We start from the raw sequence: 18758 nt of genomic DNA, 5'->3' as shown, positions 1-18758 counted from the left end.
GGCGTGCTAAGCTATTTCTATTTGGCAGCAGTGCTTCACGCACAAAGGCAATAGTTGGAAAGTGCAGACGGTGCAGGTTCCCTCGGTAACAGGATTCCAGATAGTCGGCAGATTTATGAATGAGTCGAGCAGCAGGTCAATAACAGACGAGGCAAGAATTTAGTTTGCACCTGTATTTAAAAGGTGTGATTCTGTTTGAAATGGCAAATGGTTGTGTGCCATTAGTACCACAGCCAGAAATGCATGTGGTGATGGAAAGGTTGCGATGCTCATTGGCCTCTGATTGCATTTGACATTTCTAGTTACAACACTCGGTGAAAGAGAAGTCTGCAACATAAACTCACTACGGTGGCTCCCAGTGGACACACAACTGTACAGATGGTACGTTGCTGCGCTCTTCATCCACATCCCTCTGAGGAGTAAACCCTCTACAGCTGGATGGCTCCTGGTTTCTTCGGTGGGGCTGGGAGTATATCTTGGGTTTATATGGGGTTAGATGGTCCCCATGCTACTGCCCCTGGTCATTGGGCTCCCCTCCGTCTCCACCTTGGTCCTGCCAAAACTCTCCAGCCTGCTCCTCAGGGAGTGGGAAGTAGCTGGGGTCTTCCTCTGGGGTGTCAAACACGGTTCGACTGCAACAACAACAAACAAGTGTGCAATGTGCATCAACTGACATCGCTTTGAAACATCAGACACTGAGGGACACTTTCAGGGGCCAGAGCCCAAATGTAACTTGAGAAAAGGGCAGAGTCACTAGTCAACAACACTAGTGATATTGATACTCACAGAAGTTCTGGTGTCATCAGCAGCTTCCTGCCTCCAGGCTGGTTTGGAAACACATCTTCCAGAAAGTAGTAGATGTGTCCTACTCCGATTCCTGAGGTGGAGGAGCAAACCAGTAGCATTTACAGTTAATGACATGACTTCACAAAATAAATAGGCCTGGCAATGACTGACCTCTTTGTTAAACATACAGGAACTGACAACAGTGTCCAGGGGGACACATCCTTATTGTTTGTCTGGACATATTTGAGCCTATGCTCTGTAGATACAAGAGATAAACACTGTAGACTGACAGCTTGGTTAAAGTAGGGGAAAACCCATATTGTTCCTCACTGCCATCTCAGAGTATGTGTGAGACACATAACATACTGTACCTAGAAGGTCAACGACAATGGAATTGCCAAGCAGCAATGAGAATCCCATGAGCACCCAGGGCAGAAACGGTGCCTGGAAGTTCAGAAGGCCGAAGAAGTTCATGCGTATGTAAGGATTCCTTCTACTCCACACATACACCAGCATGATGGTGAATGCCTGGCCCAGGAAGAATAGGTTGGCAAAGAGCCCAAACAGCTGTGTAGACCTTCAAGTTAAAGACACCAGTAGAAACATAAGCTACACCTGTAATATGCCAACCTGAGATTATACCAGGTGAATAGACATGTAATTTCTCTTTGCTCAAAACACATGGCAACCCATAAAATGTATTGCTGCCCATCACAATACAAAAACATACTAATACAATTTGACCTAGAACATTGCACAATAGAAGGAGGTTATTAACTGGAAAAACAACTGGAGACTACAATATATTATTCTTCAGGAATGCACAGTATGGCTACAGCTGTGACAGAACAGGAAACTGCTGGATGCCATTTTTTACTTGAATACCTCGGTGCATTAGGTACATTGTGTCAGTTGTAATGTAAAGGATACAGTCATGAGGACACCCCCAAACAGGAACATATATACGAAATCTGCAGTGCGGCCTCGGAAAGACCCTTCCTCCAGCATACGACAATAACGATACCTGTTTGTCTGGTAAAGGGAAGGAACCGCAATAACTCCAAAACAAAACAATAGACATGGGTAAGAGGGAGCCAGGGGTTCACAAATGAACTAGGAATATTCCATTTGTTTTGAGTTCAGGATGACAAATGTTGTATGTTTTCTTTCTAACATCTTTTGTAAAAACTAAATAGAGTTTTAGATTAATCGTTTTTCTTTTAAGATGTCCCGACAAAAGATACAGAAAGATGATGTTGAACAAAAAACTGAATCCAAGTGAGCCGAAAAAGAGGAAGTTGGTGATCAGCCGCCATATCTGCAAAACAGAGAGGGAAAACGCAAGTAATATTAAATGGATAGTTCACCCAAATTACAAAAGTACACATTGGTTTCCTTATCCTATAAGTAGTCTATGGACAAGTTATGACAGGGAAACTAATCCAAAACACAGATTGCTGTCATACCTTGTCCATACACTCTTAGAAAAAAGGGTTCCAAAAGGGTTATTTGTCTGTCCCCATAGGATAACCCTTTTTGGTTCCAGGTAGAACCCTCTGTGGAAAGGGATTTATACACGGACCCCAAAAGGATTCTAACTGGAACTCAAAGGGTTCTTCAAAAGGGCTATCCTATGTGGACAGTTGAAGAACCCTTTTAAGTTCTAGATAGCTCCTTTTTTTCTAAGAGTATAGACTGCTTAGAGGGTAAGGAAACCTAATGTATAATTTTGTAATTTGTGTTTACTATCCCATTAAGTATGAGGTATACGTTGTGTTTATTAACAGAGGTTATCTCTTACCTGGTATCTTCTAATGATAAGGTCTGGGTTGAAATAAAGCTGAAATGGGGTGATTACCTCCAATTGCTACAACCCCAAAGAAAGATAATACATTGAATGTATGAATTCATCAGCAGAAACAGTTAAAATGTTTCAATATGGTATACCTTTAAATAACGTATAGTGAAAATGTGTTATGTCCCTTGATTTGTTTTCTCTCATCTTTGAGTATCTGTATATTATTTCTCTAACCAAACACGCCAAAACATCCAGTGCACAGTCGGCGTGCTGTTTACTGCAAGCCTGCTGAAAAATAGATGCCACTCGTCAGTCGCTTACCACCGCTGCTGTAGTCAAAACGCAAGCTGTAGTGTACGCTCTGGTAACGGAAGGAATCTGGAAATATTCTTGAGTGAAGCTGTGAGCCATGGTCAGAAGATACTAGTTTTTGCCTATGACGCTTGATACATTTGTTGATCCGTTAGGTCCGGGTACAACAGCGATGCACCTTTAACAGAGCAACACGAAAGCGACATTATAATAGTCATGGCACGCCCCTACTTATATTAGCCAATCAGACTATATATCTATCTATCCATCTATTTATTTATCTGATTCACAAAAATGCACAATGTACTCAAGATTAAATATTTTATTTGTTCCAAAACGCAGTGCATTATTAATATTTTTGTATTTGCATAGTAAATGTGACATTTGAGTAGAAAAACATGTTAAAACATAAAGGTATGTAATCAGAACAGTAATGGCTATTTTAATTAAAGGACAATTATGTCTTGAAATGATTCTGAGCTCTATAGTCAACACCCAAAACGTTAGAAGAGATCTGCCACTGCCAGGCTGCAGCTATTGGCTGTCAAACACAATGACAAAAATATCACAAATACATATTTTACAGTAAAGCAGATATAATAATACTAATACTAATAATAACTGTATTTGTACAGCGCTTTTCAATACAGGTAACAAAGTGCTTCACATCATAAAATAATAAAATAAAAGTACTAACAAAGAAACAAATACAGGAGAAAGAATAGCTAATTAAAATCATTTAAATCGTACATTAAAAGCATCTTTATAAAAGTGTGTCTTCAGCAGGGATTTAAAAAGAGCCACTGAATCTGCAGCCTCGTCTCCTCTGGAAGACCATTTCAAAGGCTAGGGGCCCTAATGGAAAACGCCCAGTCTCCTTTCGTTTTCAACCTACACTAGATTTTGGAATGGTCAATAGTGCCCTACCAGAGGATCTCAGGCTGCGTCCTGGCTAAGAAGAACAAACATATCAGTGCCCTGCACTTACAAAATGCAATGAATGGCCCTTCCAAAAAGTAACTTATCCTCATGGCTTAGATTCACATGATGCAGCAGCAAGGATGGAACATTCCATCCCTTTGGACTGACTGAGAGCACCATGGATGGACCATTATTGAATTAAGCACAGCTATCTTAAAGAGAACATAAATGTGACCGTGATAGCATACTTGATGTCATACAAGTAAGACTGTGAGTAAGTGTTCATAACTTTAGAGGACAAAAAGTGTCCCTGATTGTCAGTGATTTCCAGATTTAGCACCTTAGTTAGTAAAAAGAAAAAGAAAAAAAGACTTCATAGAAAATTGCAGTGCCTTAAACATATTTCCCTTTAAGAAGAAAACAAACTGCAACATCTCTGGAGTAAATTAGACATCACGATACAGTTACTAACCTCCTGCAGATGGCACTGTCTTCTCAGCCCACCGTCTTTACCAACGCCTCTTCTGACCGTACACTCTTGCAAAGGGTTCTACATTAAATCCAAAATGGTTCTACTTGGAACCAAAAGGGTTCTACCTGGAACCAACAAGGGTTCTCCTATGGGGACAGCCAAAGAACCCTTTAAGGTTCTAGATAGCACCAGAGAGTAAAACCCAACCCAGCAACAAATAAATACAACTATATAGCTGCACATGAAGTCCAAACTCTGAGGAAACATTTGAATTTGTGTTTTCCTGAGAAGAAAAAAGGATCTCGTCCATTCAGTGTTAAGATAATGAGTAAACAAAAACATATTTGAGGAATAGCAAACATTTTGTGGAAATCACTCAAGTGAAGTAATAAAGTCTTCACCTAAATAATTTGTCTCTGGTCTTGTTACGCAAAATGGTCTTGTTCCCCAAAATGCACAACATTATAATGTTGTATTTGAAAGGACCATAAGGACGAGAGCATGGTTGGACTTGACTTGGACTTGAATTTGATCTTGAGAGCATTATCACATAATGATATTCATACATTTCTGCAACCAAAGAAGTCCATGTGAAAATAGCGAGGATACCCCTGTAGTGAATTCATCTCCACAGGATCAAACTTCCAGTACTGCCTCCCTCTGATAAAGTGGGCATAGCCTGTCAATGGGAAAAAAATCTATTCATCAATACAATTCAATAATTATCCTATGATCTAACTTTTCAATGTCGGACTCACTCCCAAATTGAGGTGATTAGGTGATTCACTCATAATATTACCATATTGGTCCTTGAAGGCTGCGTCTACATCACTGGGGATGCCGCGCCAGTCCTGCATGTTGCGAGGGTAGATAGAGTCGACGCGGTTCTCCTTGGGGCTAAACCTCCAGTAGCTGCCTGACTTGAATAAGTAGGTGTTGTAGTTGTTGTCCTGGCCCCAGCGCAGAGCTGCCTGGATGTGAGAGACTGACAGGCCGAGGCTCTGCACAGAGTCTGGCCCTGTGATCTGTCTCTCTGCATCAAACACCCAGTAGCTTTGACCTGCAATAGCGAGAGAGAGAAAGAGAGAAAGAGAGAGAGAGAGAGAGAGAGGAGAGAGAGAGAGAGAGAGAGAGAGAGAGAGAGAGAGAGAGAGAAAACTTCATAATGTAGATGCCCCTGCTGGGGTCTGGGTTATGTTTTCATAGTTTCCATAACTCTTGGCTAATCAACACTCTTGTCACTCTTGACATGCCCTACTTAAAGTTGCAGAAGAACACTTTTCTGGCTAACCAAAAAGTTAATAAAGCTATAATGCAGTTGTTTTCCTGCTTGTCTGCCTACATGTATGTTAACCTGTTTGTTTTCAACTTGGGGCTTACCTAATCCTACACTTATAAAATATAACTAACCACAGAACAATATCGCTGTCACCCACCTTGAAAGAACCAGATATTCCCTGATTGGTCTTCAAAGGCTGCATCAATGCTCTCTGGAATCCCCCTCCAATGGCGGGACGCCAGCGCGGGGTAGCCCGCCTCCAGCCGCCCCTCCCGAATGCGCCACACATAGCGTGACTTAAAGAAAAACAGCTCTCCGCGAATCATAGACACAGCATCGAAGTCTGTCTGGCATGCGTCAGGCTGGAGACAGAAAGAGGACCACTAGACTCTTAGAAGAAACTGTGCTATCTAGAACCAATAAGGGTTGTTCAGTTGTCCCCATAGGAGAACCCTTTGAAGAACCCTTTTTACTTCCAGGTAGAACCCTTTTGGTTTCCATATAGAATCCTTTCCACAGCGGGTTCTACATGGAACCCAAAAGAGTTATACCTGGAACCAAAAAGGGTTCTCCTCTGGGGACAGCCGAAGAATCCTTCTGAAACCATTTTTTCTAAGAGTGTAGTGCAATTTCCATACTGTCATGTCACGTTTATTCGTGTGTGGCTAGTATCTCAGTTGTATTGTGTGTCTTATATTGTGATTATTTGCCTGTGTAGCACCTCCAAAGAAAAATATGGCGAGATTCACACTCACAATAATACTAATGATCTCATTGGTATCTGTGGTGATTTGTGGCAGTGGTTGGGGTGGAGATGGGGGCTGGACATGTGGACGAGTACCATACAGGTATTGGATCCCCAGCTTGTCATCCTCGCTCAGCTCCAGGGGATAGGAGAAGCTGTAATAGGGGGACATCACTGCGCCCGGTTCCTGGGAGTGCTGCAGGCCAAGAACATGCCCGAACTCATGAGCAGCCACTTGGAGGAGGTCTGTGCCTGCAGTAGAGTCAGGGCGAGGGTCACACCTCCAGGGATAATACACTACAACCGTAGAAATACCTCCTGACTTTACTCATTTTACATAGAGCTCTATGTAAATCAACTCTCCATATTTCCTGCATGTTCCCTGCCAAGAAAACACTCACCCATGTAGTTGCCAAGGGACCACGCCTCATCATAGTCAAAATGGATGTCGCCCTCCCTGTGGGTCTTGGGGAAGAAGGCATGGGCTAGAATGCCCCCAGGGCCGTCAAAGGGCAGGTTATCTCCATGCCAGTAACTACAGAAGATATCCATATCAGGGCAGGTTATCTCCATGCCAGTAACTACAGTAGAGATCCATAGCAGGGCAGGTTATCTCCATGCCAGTAACTACAGTAGAGATCCATATGAGGGCAGGTTATCTCCATGCCAGTAACTACAGAAGAGATCCATATCAGGGCAGGTTATCTCCATGCCAGTAACTACAGTAGAGATCCATAGCAGGGCAGGTTATCTCCATGCCAGTAACTACAGTAGAGATCCATAGCAGGAAAGTGCTGGCTGAGCAGTAACTTAAAATCTGACATTTGAATACACATAATGTACACACATGCATACCTAGTGAAGTCAATGACAATGTCAGCCTTTCCACTGCTGACCTCAGTGAATGTGAGGGGTGTGACCTCACTCCACACTCTCAGGGCTTCCAGCAGGACACGCCGCACTTTGTCTTCACTCATCTGCCAGGGGAAACGAACCACTCTGAGGAAGAAAGATGTATAGTTATAAACAGATATAAATCAGAGAACGTAAACTCCATGCACACGTGCACACGTGCACACGCACACGTGCACACACACACACACACACACACACACACACACACACACACACACACACACACACACACACACACACACACACACACACACACACACACACACACACACACACACTGTAGCCTGTAGAAACACACCAGAGACCACCAGCCTTGTTGCATACCTAGAACCTCCCTCTCATTTGATATCTAACCATCAAATCAACAGATAAGTGTGCTGTTACATAGACCCTCAGGCTCTGTAAAATAATAGTGTATCATAGTCCTGTTCCTTCCCGTTTACTTAATCTGTAAAGTCTCATTAGCCCATCATGGCTTCCCCTCTCCTCTCTCTGAACGGCTTCTTAAATTCCATTGCATTTTGATAAAGAACAACCACAATGAGAGGAACCAGAGTAGACACAGACAAAGAGGCAGCAGCCAGTCGACAGACAGCCCAGCCCAGACAATCCATACAGTGAGTCTCAGAAGGAGGAAAAGTAATACCATAATAGGTTACTCCTTTTCATTGAACACAAGCTGTACATGAGTGTGGTTATGCTATAATAATAATAATAATAATAACAATAATAATAATAATATTATTATCCTTACTTGTAGGTGAGGTCAGTTTTCTCCAAGCGCCCCCCAAACAGGACAAAGCGTTTCTGCCTCTGTCTCCCCGTGTAGATGACATCCTTCAGTATGGGGTAGTCAGGGACGCCACACCGGGGGCGGTTAGACTCCTCAGTGTTGTTAGTTACCAGTGCTGCTCTTACAGGGTCTCCTATGGCCAAGGCTGTGTCTTTGAGTGTGTCCTGAGGATGGGCCACTCTTCCTCTCTTCTTTAGGTCGTGGAGATCAAACCTCTGGAGCCATCCCTTTGAAACAGCAGGATCATGAGCAACATTTATTAGAAAACATGTTTACAAAAGTGTCACTTATAAGGATGAACATCTTTAATTAAAACGCATTAGAAAACAATAGATTTGGTGCAAATATGTATCCCAATGCATTGCACTTTTTTGGAATCCATGCATGCACTGACATTGCCTTAAAGAGAAATGTAAAAAACATTCTACTTCACATTCATCATCTCCAGCACCACCCTAACATCAACATATTTGAAAATGGTGCATTCCTATGTTTTGTAGTAAAATAGATAGAGAAATATTAGTAGACAATTAGTAGGCAATTAGTAGGCAATGCCTACTCCTCGGTTGGTAAAAATCACATGATGCACACCGATGATGTCATTGGAAACACTTATCTTTCTCATTCTATTTTACTACTAGAAACGCACCATTTTCACATATGTTGATATTGGGGTGGTGCTGGAGATTATGAATATGAAGTTGAAAAAATTTGAAGTTTCCCTTTAACATGATTGCTAGTATCTCTGAGAGTTGGAGTATGAGAGGTCAACAATAACTGGAAATAAGTAAACAAACAAAAATTGCCCGTCAGAGAGTGTTTTCCCTTGTTGACTTGGAGTGGGCTTGTAGCTTACTTTACTGTCAGTTATCATTACACATAGGAATTATTACAGTAAATATCCCCCTGCAGAACCCAGAGGAAATTACTTTGCTCATCACCTCCTACCTCAAGCATAAATTACAGAGAGGAGAACTGTCAGTGGCACAGCGTCTCCATGGCTTTTTGAAGTTGTACAATTCAAGGCCTTTTACAGCTTTGCAATTCAGGAAGCATTGGGGTGCTCTCATGATCACAAAAGTCTTTACATTTCCTCTGACACTGCTACCTAAAACACGTTGGATTTCTTAATGCACTAAGAACACGAGGATGTAGCGTATTCTACACTCCAAAAGGGTTCTCCTGCTGTGCCCATACGAGAACCCTTTTTGGTTCCAGGTTAAACCCTTTTTGGTTTCAGGTAGAACCCCTTTGGGTTCCATATAGAACCCCCTGTGGAAAGAGTTGTACATGGAACCCAAAAGGGTTCTCCTATGGCAGGGTTCCCCAACTGGCGGCGTGCGGGCCGGGTGGTTTTATTAGGCCCCCCAAGTTTTCTGAGTAAAAAAATAATAATAATCATTGTGGAATTTCATTGTTGGACATAAAAGACTGTAAAAACAACAGGAAATAAGCTCCAAGTGATTTTAATTTAAGAATTCCCATGCATAATAGAGAGACATGTGACAGTATACAAATGTAAGCAAGGTTTGAAATGATTATGTTTTAGTCTAACATTATATCTGTTTGGGCTTCTTGCGGTCAATTTGCAGTCTACAAAATATTTGTAATTATGTTCAAGCCCTCCTACCATCCGCTCCAGAAAAAATCGGCCCGCGGCTGAATCTAGTTGATGATCGCTGTCCTATGGGGACAGCCGAATAACCCTTTAAGGTTCTAGATAGCAAATATTTTTCTAAGAGTGTAGCGTATTCTAGATGAACGATAATCAGACATAAGTCCTAATCATTCTGTCATTGTGTCAAGCCAGCCCTCCCTCTGGTAGCCTACTGCTTTGTGAGGCTTTAGTGTTGTGGAGTTGTGGGATAATGGGAACAATGCCCAGCAGGATTCGTGGAATGTGCTCCAGACCTCAAAACGAGAGGGCCTTACCCTGAGTTATGTGCCCCGATCAAGGAAGAAACACTAGGCAGCAGAACTCTCAGTCATTCCGCCTGCATTTCACTTTGTAATTTAACCCTAATATATGGATCTTGGGCTTGCACTATAATCTAGTTTGGCAATAAGATGTATACCTAACTGCATGAGAATGGGAGTCTGGGCTGTCTACAGTGTGTTGTAAAGCGTGGCTAAGAAGCAGAAGGAGTGTGCACTCAACATATTTCAAAAAGGGAAATGAGAAGAGAAATTAGTGCTGTTGACAAGTTGCTGACAATAACTCCCTCCCATCTGTCAAATGGATCAGTCTAGCCCCTGAGGTGAGAGAAAGCACAGCTCCTCCCCTCAGATTGCAACATGGTAATGGCCAAAGTTCACTTCCATGGTGTCACAGGGGTTGAACCATGAACTTATGAAAGCTTTGACCGTCCTTAAATTGCCTGTCTTTGTTTACATTTACGGCATGTACTGCATATGCTCTTCTGCATGTATGTCCACTGAGCAGACAGTCTGGACACATATTTACATTTGTGCATATGTTGTGTATACCCAATACGTGGTGTTCAGTGGTGTCTTCTGTGCTTTCACTGCTCTGGCCGGGACTCAACAACAGTGGCTTGAGATTCCTAGATGACCACTCTGGGTAGTAGAGCCATTGGAGGAGCAGAGTTCCCCAGACAATATTGACTTGTCTACAGCCGGCTTGCGTGTTCTCACATCATCTGAGAGCAGACAGAGGATATCCTTATTGGAGTCTCTGGCACAATGTTTCTCAGCTAAGCCCTGGGAGACGCAGGTAGTCCATCATCTTCAGTCCTGCTGACTGTGCAAGATGCCATTTATGAAGTAGTTCACCCTCCAAAAGAGGCCTCTAGGTGACTCAGGATGTTTTATCATTGTGGTTGTGAACCAAAGTGTTTTGGGAGGGGGATCCATTACATGTATGGACACATCTAGCTTCTGGTTACAGTGATGACAAGATCTGTGAGTCACTGCAGTGGAGTGACAGAGTGGTATTCAAAGAGCACAACTCAACATGTCTGTACAAGTACACAAGTATCCTAAAGCCTAGACATTATAACATGTGGACATTCTGTCAGTTCTTGTAAGAATTTGTAAAAAGGAGGACACTTAAACCCTTTCATATAGGAACACTACTAGAGGACATTGTCTGCAAACGGAGCAACTTGGTAATGTTTACACAATGCATCAGATATGGTCTTGATTTGGAGAGGGTATGTATACTACTGAGTAAATACAGACAAACTGTTTCACTATAACAGGATAGAAGATTCAACTGATGAGGTAAAAGATAGATGCACCATTATCAACACATGCCATGGTATCTGCCTCCTTATCCTCCTTAGTCCAATACATCAGCCACAATCAGTAACACCAGGCAATGGAAGATAGGTTACAAATCTCCTGGGTTCTTAAAGTGCTCTCTTATCTATCCTGGCAAACAAACTTCCTCCCCTGAGACCTCAGGCTTCCAGATTCTCTGTCTGCTGAGCAGAGAATCAGGGGGATAATGCCACCCTCACCTTGCATGACCTGATCACACATTAACTGGGTTTTGTGTCACCTGCTGTGACTTAATTCAATAGGTGGATGCTATGGGAACTGAGGCTAGTAATCTCTGATGTCACTTCCAGTCTCATGGGTGTCTGGCAGTCAGTTTGGCCAGAGGACAGAACTAATGGAGCAAAACAGGAAGAAAAAACAAGGGACATGGCTTTTATTCACAAAGGGATATCCAAACATTGAAGCCCATCGTATTATTTTCCCTCCATTTTCCCTGTGAGAGCAAACAGGCGCTGTGTTTCCTGACCCAGATACAGAGAAACTTGTCCCTGCTTGTATAATCACTAACTCTTTTGTCAACAATGGGAAACAAATTGACAAAACTACAGATTAGGCTTTCCAGTTCAGTTAACAACTAGACATAACAATTAATTATTATTTGTATGGTGCAAGTCATTTCGGTAAAGGAAGAGAGTAGAAACTAAACTAACAACTTTTCCTCCATGGCAGTGAGGGGACGTTTGTCATACTTGGTCCTTCATACAGTTGGTTTACAGTAGGCTACCTCAGACATTCTCAAATGAATGAGTTTGCATTTTTTCCAGTTTTCATCAAGAAGCTGATAATCTCTGTCATTGAGGCAGTAGGCTAATATTGCAAGTTATCAGCAATATATAATCTAAAACATCAATTTGGACAATAAAACACCCCCAATGGCAATGTGGAGCTTCCCTCTTTATCCTCTCATTCACAGAGTTGTTGACAAAATGTCTTTACAGACCAGTTATTATCGTTTCCTGCCCTGCGGAGACAAGAACTCAATTACCTTCTCTATTTACCACACGCCCAGACCCTGCAGGACTTTCAGTTGTGCCATGGTAGCACAGATGTTACATATCAGATCAATTAACATTGCATGAAGGTTGAAAATAAAAGCATTTTTGATGTCAGTGTTGATGTTGTGGCAGTGGCTCTGTGAAGTTTCTAAATGCCACATTGCTTAGACTTAGTCCCATCCTGGGAAGGTTATGTGTTTGACAGATAAATATTTTTGTTTAGGATTAATGAGGCAGTGTTTAAAGGGCAAATCAGCAATTGAAACAATAATAAAGCGTCTCCCAGCCCTGTTTCGGTAAAAAGCTTATATTTTAGGGTTTGATCGGGTACCTTAATCTAAACTCATAAGTCATTTATAAATTATATTCTTCAAAAATCAATGGATACATATCACAACTGTATAAATCCAAAAATGGATGTAGCAACTGCTGATTGCCCCTTTAAAATATTATGTTGTAATATACTCATTTCATATCGTCATCTTAGAAAGATATGACACTTTGTCCACTGCACAGGTTCATCATCTTAACACTAAGTATTGACATAGAGCCCTTCTAATAATATTGAGCATAACATCTACAAAATGATCTGTTTTGACAGATGGGTTTTAAACATTTAGCAGGTTGGTGTCGGCCAACCAGGGCAAAGCACAATCATAACTGTATGCAAGCACACCGCAGTGTGGGTATAGCACACTGAACATTCGAGAAAGTCTGGAAAACTGAGATTCACAACTAAGAAAACTTCTGCACTCTCATGTGTGCATGATTTGAAATAGCAGGTGAATTGGGAATGCACGAATAATAGTTAGCAGTGACTTGCAACACCGATGAAACTTCCAGTAATTACACTATCAAGCTATTTGTGTCTGCTGAACGATATTATCAAACAAAGAAAAAGTAATACAACTAAAGTATTCTGCACTCACCGGCGTCGCTTTGTACCTGATTGCTTCGGGCACTGGCGAACAATGCATGCTTCGGAGGCATTGCAGCGTAAAGACGCAAGATAGGACAGAAGTCTGCATCATTATCATCACCTTCTGGACCCGTGGACAGCTCTTTCTTCAGCTCTCTCTTCAGCCGAAGAGTGACGGCGCAGCTTCTTGTGGGCTCTTATATAGGTTCTGATTCTTTGTTCTTTCTTCAAATACGCGTTTTATAGCCTGGACTCTGGAGTGATAATACCACCCGCTACAACGTAACATTTAACCCATTTTGTGCTGCGCTAACATGGATTCTTTGGATTCAAAACGGATGATCTACCGGCAATAGACAGAATAGGAAAGTAATGCATTTTCTTTTTGGAAAAAATGACTTATGTGAACTCAAATGTGTTATTCATCAATAAATATTTCAAGAACGCTATTGAAGGTTTTGGTTTATTTTTGGGTTGATATTAATTATCATTTCAGCCAACTGGTAATGACACATATACTGTAGGCTACATACATTTCGTTTGCAACAAGTTGTGCGATTGTTTCCATATAACAACAGCCCATTCACCATTTGTGTCTTTGATTCTGAAAATAATGTCACAACAACTCTCATAACCCAAACTTTGGTCCTAGGAGTGGTGCCCATCTCCAAATTGGCACCAGTCACACCAGCCACAAAAAAAACTGCAAAACCCACAGCAAGGCATTGCCTGAAACTCTATTTAAGTTAATTTCAGTAAGAATGGGCATTAAATAACAGGATTGAGGAATTTAACAGGGCTAGTCTATTTAATTACTGACATACAGGTAGGCACAGGGAAAAGCACTAATAAATCTAATTTGCCTGAAAGAGAATTACAACACACAAACCACAGTGGGCTTGTTAACATAAATAAATAGTATAAAGAGGTGTGTGTGTGTGTGTGTGTGTGTGTGTGTGTGTGTGTGTGTGTGTGTGTGTGTGTGTGTGTGTGTGTGTGTGTGTGTGTGTGTGTGCGTGCGTGCGTGCGTGTGTGTGAATGATTTTGAAATTGCTGACTAACTAAAGCTTTTCAAGGACTTGAAGACTTGAGTGGACACCCAACAAGAAGGTAAGACCTTCCAGGAAATAGATTCCCAATAATCCAGTGCTGTGCCCACTGCCCATCCTTCTTCTTGATTACTGTTTATAACTGTCACTACTAAGTAACTCTCTTGAACCAGGGCCAGGTGGCTGAACACTGACCTCAGCGTCCCTCTCAACCACCTCATCTCACCTACCTCATTGGCCCCCTGTTGGTCAGACAGATACATGATGAGGTGAATACCTTTGTTCAGGTGACGTGAACTCAATGAATAGTATGGACTATTGCAAGCATTATGCCCCACTAACTACAACACATAAAATATACTTTTGTTGTTGTTGTATTTTGCCCTTGAACCTAAAAACATAGCTTTACCCAATGTACTATGAATTGAAGCTATTGTTTGTTTTATCGGCTGCACAGATTATATAATGTTGGAACGGATCGATTTCCTCTGTTGTATGTTTAGGATTTTGACTCCAAGCTGTGCGCTGCATTGCTCTCCAGTGAGATCATCCTCTGGGTGGGAGTGAAAGGAATTTTAAAGCTTGGCTGCATTAGGCCTCTCTGCCTCAGTCTGTTTCAAATGGCAGACACCAGCGTGATGTCTTCAGGACCTTGTATTCCCTTCTCAGGAAAGAGTTTCTGTTTAATATCACCTGTGAGCAACACTGAGAAAATCACACTGCTCTTTACAGAGAGGGCCAGCTATAAATCCTAAGAGGTGTTTGATATATAAACCTTGGCCTTAAAAGCATGTCAGGTCTATTTCAAACTCCAGTCTGTGTGAGTAACATTCTCTGTACAGTAGCCTAATACTCAACACATATAAATATTGGTTCATCTGTAAATGCTAATCTACTCTTACAATATGAACATATTCACATGTATTATTGTGTACAGTGCCTTCAGGAAGTTTACACACCCCTTGACTTTTCCACATTTTGTTGTGTTACAGCTTGAATTTACAATTGATCAAATGTAAAAAAAAAAAAAAAAAGGTCATTGGCCTATACACATTACCCCAGAATATGTTTTTAGAAATGTTTACAAATGAATAAAAACTGAAAAGCTGAAATGTCTTGAGTTAATAAGTATTCAACCCAGGTTTTCCAATGCCTCGCAAAGAAGGGCACCTATTGGTAGATGGGTAAAAATAAAAAAGCAGACATTGTGTATCCCTTTGAGCATGGTTGTAATGGCTTCGGTAGTCGTGTAGGAGGAATGAGGTGCAGGAAGCAGCGAACACAGGGTAGCGGTGTTTTTAATAACACTGGAGATAAACAAAAGTTCCCAAACATAGGGAATAATTACAAATAGGCGACAAGGCAAAGCCGACGAACAACACGTCGTCAATGAACAAAATTAATCCCGCACAAACAACGGACGGGCCAGCTAAACTAAATACCCCCTCTAATAGCTAATTGGCCACAGGTGCCCAAAACCAAAGAAAGTGAAAAACAAAAAGGGGATCGGTGGCAGCTAATAGGCCGGTGACGACGACCGCCGAGCGCCACCTGAGCAGGAGGGGGCGCCACCGTCGGTGGGAATCGTGACAGTACCCCCCTCCTGACGCGCGGCTCCCGCAGCGCGCCGACACCGGCCTCGAGCTCGACCCGGAGGGCGAGGCGCAGGGCGATCCGGACGGAGGCGATGAAAATCCCTCAACATAGATGGGTCCAAGACGTCCTCCGCCGGCACCCAGCACCTCTCCTCCGGGCCGTACCCCTCCCAGTCCACAAGGTACTGCAGGCCCCTCGCCCGGCGTCTCGAGTCCAGAATGGCCCGTATGCTGTACACCGGGGACCCCCGATGTCCAGAGGGGGCGGAGGGACCTCCGGCACCTCACGTTCTTGCAGGGGACCAGCTACCACCGGCCTGAGGAGAGACACATGAAACGAGGGGTTAATACGGTAATAGGAAGGGAGTTGCAACCGATAACACACCTCGTTTATCCTCCTCAGGACTTTGAAGGGCCCCACACACTGCGGCCCCAGCTTCCGGCAGGGCACGCGGAGGGGCAGGTTCCGGGTCGAGAGCCAGACCCTGTCTCCCAGTGCAAACACGGGCGCCTCACTGCGGTGGCGGTCAGCACTCCTCTTCTGCCGCGCACTGGCCTCCTTTAGTGAGTCCTGGACGGCTCTCCAGGTCTCCTTGGAATGCTGTACCCAGTCCTCCACCGCAGGAGCCTTGGTCTGGCTCCAGTGCCATGGTGCCAGGACCGGCTGGTAACCTAACACACACTGAAAGGGTGACATGTTAGTAAAGGAGTGGCGAAGTGAGTTCTGGGCTAACTCAGCCCAGGGAATATACCTCGCCCACTCCCCTGGCCGGTCCTGGCAATACGACCTCAGGAACCTGCCCACTTCCTGGTTCACCCTCTCCGCCTGCCCATTGCTCTCGGGGTGATAACCGGAGGTCAAACTGACCGAGACCCCCAGCCGCTCCATAAACGCTCTCCAGACCCTGGATGTGAACTGGGAACCTCGATCAGAGACAATGTCCTCCGGCACCCCGTAGTGCCGGAAGACGTGGGTGAATAGGGCCTCCGCAGTCTGCAGGGCCGTAGGGAGACCGGGCAATGGGAGGAGACGGCAGGACTTAGAGAACCGATCCACAACCACCAGAATCGCAGTGTTCCCCTGAGAGGGGGGAAGATCTGTCAAGAAGTCGATGGACAGGTGCGACCATGGTCGTTGTGGAACGGGGAGGGGCTGTAACTTCCCTCTCGGTAGATGCCTAGGAGCCTTACTCTGGGCGCACACTGAACAGGAGGAGACATAAGACCTCACGTCCTTAGCCAAGGTGGGCCACCAGTACTTCCCCCTTAGACTCCGCACTGTCCTCGCCACACCAGGATGACCGGCAGTGGGTAGCGTGTGCGCCCACCGAATCAGACGATTACGAACACCGAGCGGCACATACATGTGCCCCACGGGCACCTGCGCAGGCGCAGGTTCCAACACCAATGCCCGCTCGATGTCCGCGTCCAACTCCCATACCACCGGTGCCACCAGCCTAGATGCTGGAATGATGGGAGTTGGATCGATGGGCCGGTCCTCCGTGTCATAGAGACGGGACAGCGCGTCGGCTTTAGTATTCAGGGAACCCGGTCTATAGGAAATGGTGAACCTAAACCGGGCGAAGAACATGGCCCACCTTGCCTGATGTGGATTCAGTCTCCTCGCTGCCCGGATGTACTCCAGGTTTCGGTGGTCGGTCCAGATGAGAAAGGGGTGCTTAGCCCCCTCAAGCCAGTGTCGCCACACCCTCAGGGCTTTGACCACCGCTAGCAACTCCCTGTCCCCCACATCGTAGTTACGCTCCGCCGAACTGAGCTTCTTCGAAAAGAAAGCGCAGGGGCGGAGTTTCGATGGCGTACCCGAGCGCTGTGATAGCACGGCACCCACCCCAGCCTCGGATGCGTCCACCTCCACTACGAATGCTAAAGACGGGTCCGGGTGCGCCAACACGGGTGCGTCGGTCAACAGCGTCTTCAACTTCTTGAAGGCTCCGTCCGCCTCCGTCGACCATCGCAAACGCACCGGCCCCCCCTTCAGCAGTGAGGTAATGGGAGCCGCTACCTGGCCAAAACCCCGGATAAACCTCCGGTAATAATTGGCAAAGCCTAAGAACCGCTGCACTTCCTTCACCGTGGTTGGAGTCGGCCAATTACGCACGGCCTTAACGCGGTTACACTCCATCACCACCCCCGTGGTGGAAATGCGATAACCCAGAAAGGAGACGGCTCGTTTGGAAAACTCACACTTCTCAGCCTTAACGTATAGGTCATGCTCCAGCAGTCTACCAAGCACCTTGCGCACCAGGGACACATGCGCGGAGCGGGTGGCGGAATATATCAGAATGTCATCGATATAGACAATCACGCCCAGCCCGTGCAGGTCCCTGAGAATTTCGTCAACAAAGGATTGAAAGACGGCTGGAGCATTTTTCAACCCATACGGCATGACGAGGTACTCATAATGGCCTGATGTGGTACTAAAGGCGGTTTTCCACTCGTCTCCCTTCTTGATACACACCAGATTATACGCGCTCCTGAGATCCAGTTTTGTGAAGAACTGTGCTCCGTGAAATGATTCCACCGCCGTAGCGATGAGAGGTAGTGGGTAACTAAATCCCACCGTGATAGCGTTTAGACCTCTGTAATCAATGCACGGACGCAGACCTCCCTCCTTTTTCTTCACAAAAAAGAAACTCGAGGAGGCGGGTGAGATGGAGGGCCGAATGTACCCCTGTCCCAGGGATTCCGTGACATATGTCTCCATAGCCGCCGTCTCCTCCTGTGACAAGGGGTACACGTGACTCCTGGGAAGCGCAGCGTTAACCTGGAGATCTATCGCACAATCCCCCTGTCAATGAGGTGGTAATTTAGTCGCCCTCTTTTTACAAAAGGCACTTGGTGCCCCTTGGCACGGC

At 44.5% G+C, this 18758-nt stretch overlaps 1 protein-coding gene across 2 annotated transcripts; it reads right to left on the bottom strand.

The window, feature by feature from the left end:
• Positions 1-158: 158 nt before the first annotated feature.
• Positions 159-13544, bottom strand: derl3 (derlin 3). 2 transcript variants are annotated; one of them, XM_082968361.1, is made up of 15 exons: positions 13249-13544; positions 7983-8248; positions 7169-7312; positions 6715-6848; positions 6324-6565; positions 5726-5930; positions 5089-5349; positions 4856-4968; positions 2906-3007; positions 2588-2653; positions 2031-2104; positions 1717-1810; positions 1158-1353; positions 787-877; positions 159-632 (listed from the first exon to the last, which is right to left on the bottom strand). In XM_082968361.1, exons 1-15 carry the CDS (start codon positions 13354-13356, stop codon positions 509-511), a joined length of 2220 nt encoding a protein of 739 aa, XP_082824487.1. In that variant the 5' UTR covers positions 13357-13544; the 3' UTR covers positions 159-508. The 2 variants fall into 2 exon arrangements, with proteins under 2 accessions (XP_082824487.1, NP_001134187.1); NM_001140715.1 differs by lacking the exons at positions 4856-4968; positions 5089-5349; positions 5726-5930; ... (3 more) ...; positions 7983-8248; positions 13249-13544 and having other exon boundaries at positions 169-632; positions 2906-3068.
• Positions 13545-18758: the final 5214 nt, after the last annotated feature.

Source organism: Salmo salar, chromosome 24 (genome assembly GCF_965601325.2).
Source record: "Salmo salar chromosome 24, fSalSal1, whole genome shotgun sequence".
Lineage (NCBI taxonomy): Eukaryota > Metazoa > Chordata > Actinopteri > Salmoniformes > Salmonidae > Salmo > Salmo salar.
This window is presented reverse-complemented; position numbering and strand designations above follow the sequence as displayed.

Excerpts from the sequence above, each read along its gene's own strand:
- derl3 (XM_082968361.1), bottom strand. The coding sequence starts at position 13,356 with ATGATAATGATGCAGACTTCTGTCCTATCTTGCGTCTTTACGCTGCAA. Across the intron at positions 2,105-2,587 it reads TTATCATTAGAAGATACCAG|ATATGGCGGCTGATCACCAA; the intron begins GTAAGAGATAAC and ends TCTGTTTTGCAG. Across the intron at positions 1,811-2,030 it reads TTGTTCAACATCATCTTTCT|GTATCGTTATTGTCGTATGC; the intron begins GTATCTTTTGTC and ends CCAGACAAACAG.